This window comes from Helobdella robusta (assembly GCF_000326865.2).
Source record: "Helobdella robusta unplaced genomic scaffold HELROscaffold_30, whole genome shotgun sequence".
NCBI classification, from domain to species: domain Eukaryota; kingdom Metazoa; phylum Annelida; class Clitellata; order Rhynchobdellida; family Glossiphoniidae; genus Helobdella; species Helobdella robusta.
Genome location: NW_008704502.1, coordinates 292558 through 295545, shown reverse-complemented (window position 1 = coordinate 295545; position 2988 = coordinate 292558). Strand labels below are relative to the sequence as shown.

The window sequence follows — 2988 nt, the reverse complement described above, 5'->3', positions numbered from 1 at the left end:
AACTCTATATAACTCTATATAACTCTATATAACTCTATATAACTCTATATAACTCTATATAACTCTATATAACTCTATATAACTCTATATAACTCTATATAACTCTATATAACTCTATATAACTCTATATAACTCTATATAACTCTATATAACTCTATATAACTCTATATAACTCTATATAACTCTATATAACTCTATATAACTCTATATAACTCTATATAACTCTATATAACTCTATATAACTCTATATAACTCTATATAACTCTATATAACTCTATATAACTCTATATAACTCTATATAACTCTATATAACTCTATATAACTCTATATAACTCTATATAACTCTATATAACTCTATATAACTCTATATAACTCTATATAACTCTATATAACTCTATATAACTCTATATAACTCTATATAACTCTATATAACCATGCATACTACCACATTCAATCAATAAAAATCCCACTAACCACCAGGAACCACCGCGTACCTGCTGAATGTATGATGTGAAACAAAACAAAAAAAAAACACAAAACAAAAATCACACCACCAGGTAGAGCAAAAGAATAGGAGTCCCTAACCTACCTATGTAACTAAATTACCTTATGCCCTAGCCTACCTATATAATAAATTAATTTTTACCTCACCTACCTATGCTTCATTAACTTAACTCAAGACTCATGAAGAAAGAGAAAAAGGAGTAAAACAGAACATAAAATACTACCACACAAACAAACATGATGTATGTATGTACGTATGAACAACCGCTAAAGAACCCACCTAAAATATAAAAAAACACAACATACAAACCACAGACATGCAAACTCTATATAACTCTATATAATAAAATAAAATTAAAATAAATAAATTAAAAAAAATAAATATAAAAAAATGAGATCAGGCACTCCGACTCGAGCGAGGCAGAAATGCCTGATCTGGTTTCAACGCTTTTTCAGCTCCTTTTTATACTCGTTTGAGCCATACATCCTCATCACTTCAACCATTCACATCAGTGAAAAGCTTATTTCATGTACGTATGTAATACACCACTATACGTTCTTAACAACATTGCTAACCAAGCTAAATTGACTCCAAGCAGGTAACGCCATAGAAGCTCTCTGATTGGCTGGCTTGGTCTTCTATGTTTAATGCCTCTTATAAAAACATATAAATTATAAATTTTCGTTACTTTCTGTATATTTATTCATTATTGAATTTCTATGGGAGCTATCAAAATAATTTGAGACCACTCCTTACTTAATAACCATATATATCTATTTATATATTTCTGTATTTAGTTTTGTGGGCACGTAATGTTTGGTGAAATTTGCCTGACAGGAATCGAATATAACCTTCAAGCAGGCTAACTCACTAGCGGGCTGTTGAATAACTGCCGCTAGGATGACGTCATTTCCTCCAACGATTTCATAACAAATTACCCATCCTATTTTAATAGTTTTTTTTAGATGTTTTTTTATCAGTCAGGTCACAATCATCATTATCGAAATCGCACTGAAATCAATTTTTGGAATTTTTAAAATTGTTGATGAAATTAATTTATTCCATTTTGTGATACTATCCTGTTTAATAGGATACTGTACTATTAATTAACCAGCCAATCAACTGCTGATTCAAACGAATTGACCAAACAACCAATCAATCGATCAAACAACCAACGAATATATCTTGAAACTGTACCATTATTTAAAATCTACTACTAATATCATTAGAAAACCAGCACTGATATATATAATTGGCAATTACTACTTATTAGTATTAAATAAACTAATTTAAAATTAAAAATATTCGATTTCGTTATGCTTATATTAATTCTTTTACAAAATAAACCGTAAATCATTCAAAATTGATATTTCAGCAACTATTTTCCTCCTGTTCATGTGCAGTCGACTCCCCATCATGAGTACCAGAGTGTAAAACATTTACTGAACATAATGAAGGTACTTGCTACAGTAACTATCGGAAATTATTTACACTGTTTAGGTTTATTTCGTTAAAAGAACCACCCAAGCTTAACGTGATCGAATAAGAAAAAAGGAGTGGCTATAGTTCAATCCCAGTAAACCGACCTCTGGCTCAAGTGTAAGCCACTGTATTTCACAGGATAAAATGCAGTTTTTATATTTAAATTTGCAAAAATATTTTTAAAATACATGATTCGATTTAATTATAATATTGTTTTAAACACAATAAGTCAAGTAAATATATCATGTAGCTTGTTCGTTAGGACCCATGCAATTTCATAAGTGAGACGATAAGCCGAGCAAGTCAAATGAACGGTAATAAAAGGACACGAATAACAAATATAACACATTTTCAACAATGTTAGTTGAAATTTTATTTCACAAAACTCGCATTTTGTTACTCTTTAACCATCTTTTATTAAAATACTCCCCGGTAATCCTACCCCAGTGCTACATTCCCGAAAAATAGCATTGAATGTTTGAAGGAGTCGGTTTCGAGTTACCATTGCACCAAATAGCATCATTTAATTGAAATACTTCTTTATGTGCCGAACATTCATTTGAATCGTTACAGTCTGCAGTCACCCACCCCACCCCATCACCCTCATCACCATCATCATCATCACCACCGACATCATCACGATCATCATCATCACTACCACCGTCATCATCATCATCACCATCACAAACATTCCAGATGACCAGGGAAGTGTACAACATCCTTTCACGTCACAACTACAATCTGACCTGCCGTGTAAACATCGAGGTCAAGGGGAAAGGTCAAATAATGACCTACTTACTGGATAACCGAACGTGATGATGATGATGACGGTAATGAGGGTGATGGGGTGGGGTGGGTGACTGCAGACTGTAACGATTCAAATGAATGTTCGGCACATAAAGAAGTATTTCAATTAAATGATGCTATTTGGTGCAATGGTAACTCGAAACCGCCTCCTTCAAACATTCAATGCTATTTTTCGGGAACGTAGCACTGGGGTA

General features: G+C 32.2%; 1 protein-coding gene across 1 annotated transcript in view; it reads left to right on the top strand.

Moving 5' to 3' along the window:
* Positions 1-895: 895 nt before the first annotated feature.
* Positions 896-2988, top strand: part of HELRODRAFT_174467 (hypothetical protein) — a gene marked incomplete at both ends in the record, with an annotated part of 3116 nt that continues 1023 nt past the window's right edge. Inside the window, 3 exons of the mRNA XM_009021917.1 lie at positions 896-1038; positions 1881-1962; positions 2684-2765. Of these exons, the coding sequence (XP_009020165.1) occupies positions 896-1038; positions 1881-1962; positions 2684-2765 (307 nt within the window). The remainder of the gene's footprint in view (positions 1039-1880; positions 1963-2683; positions 2766-2988) is intronic.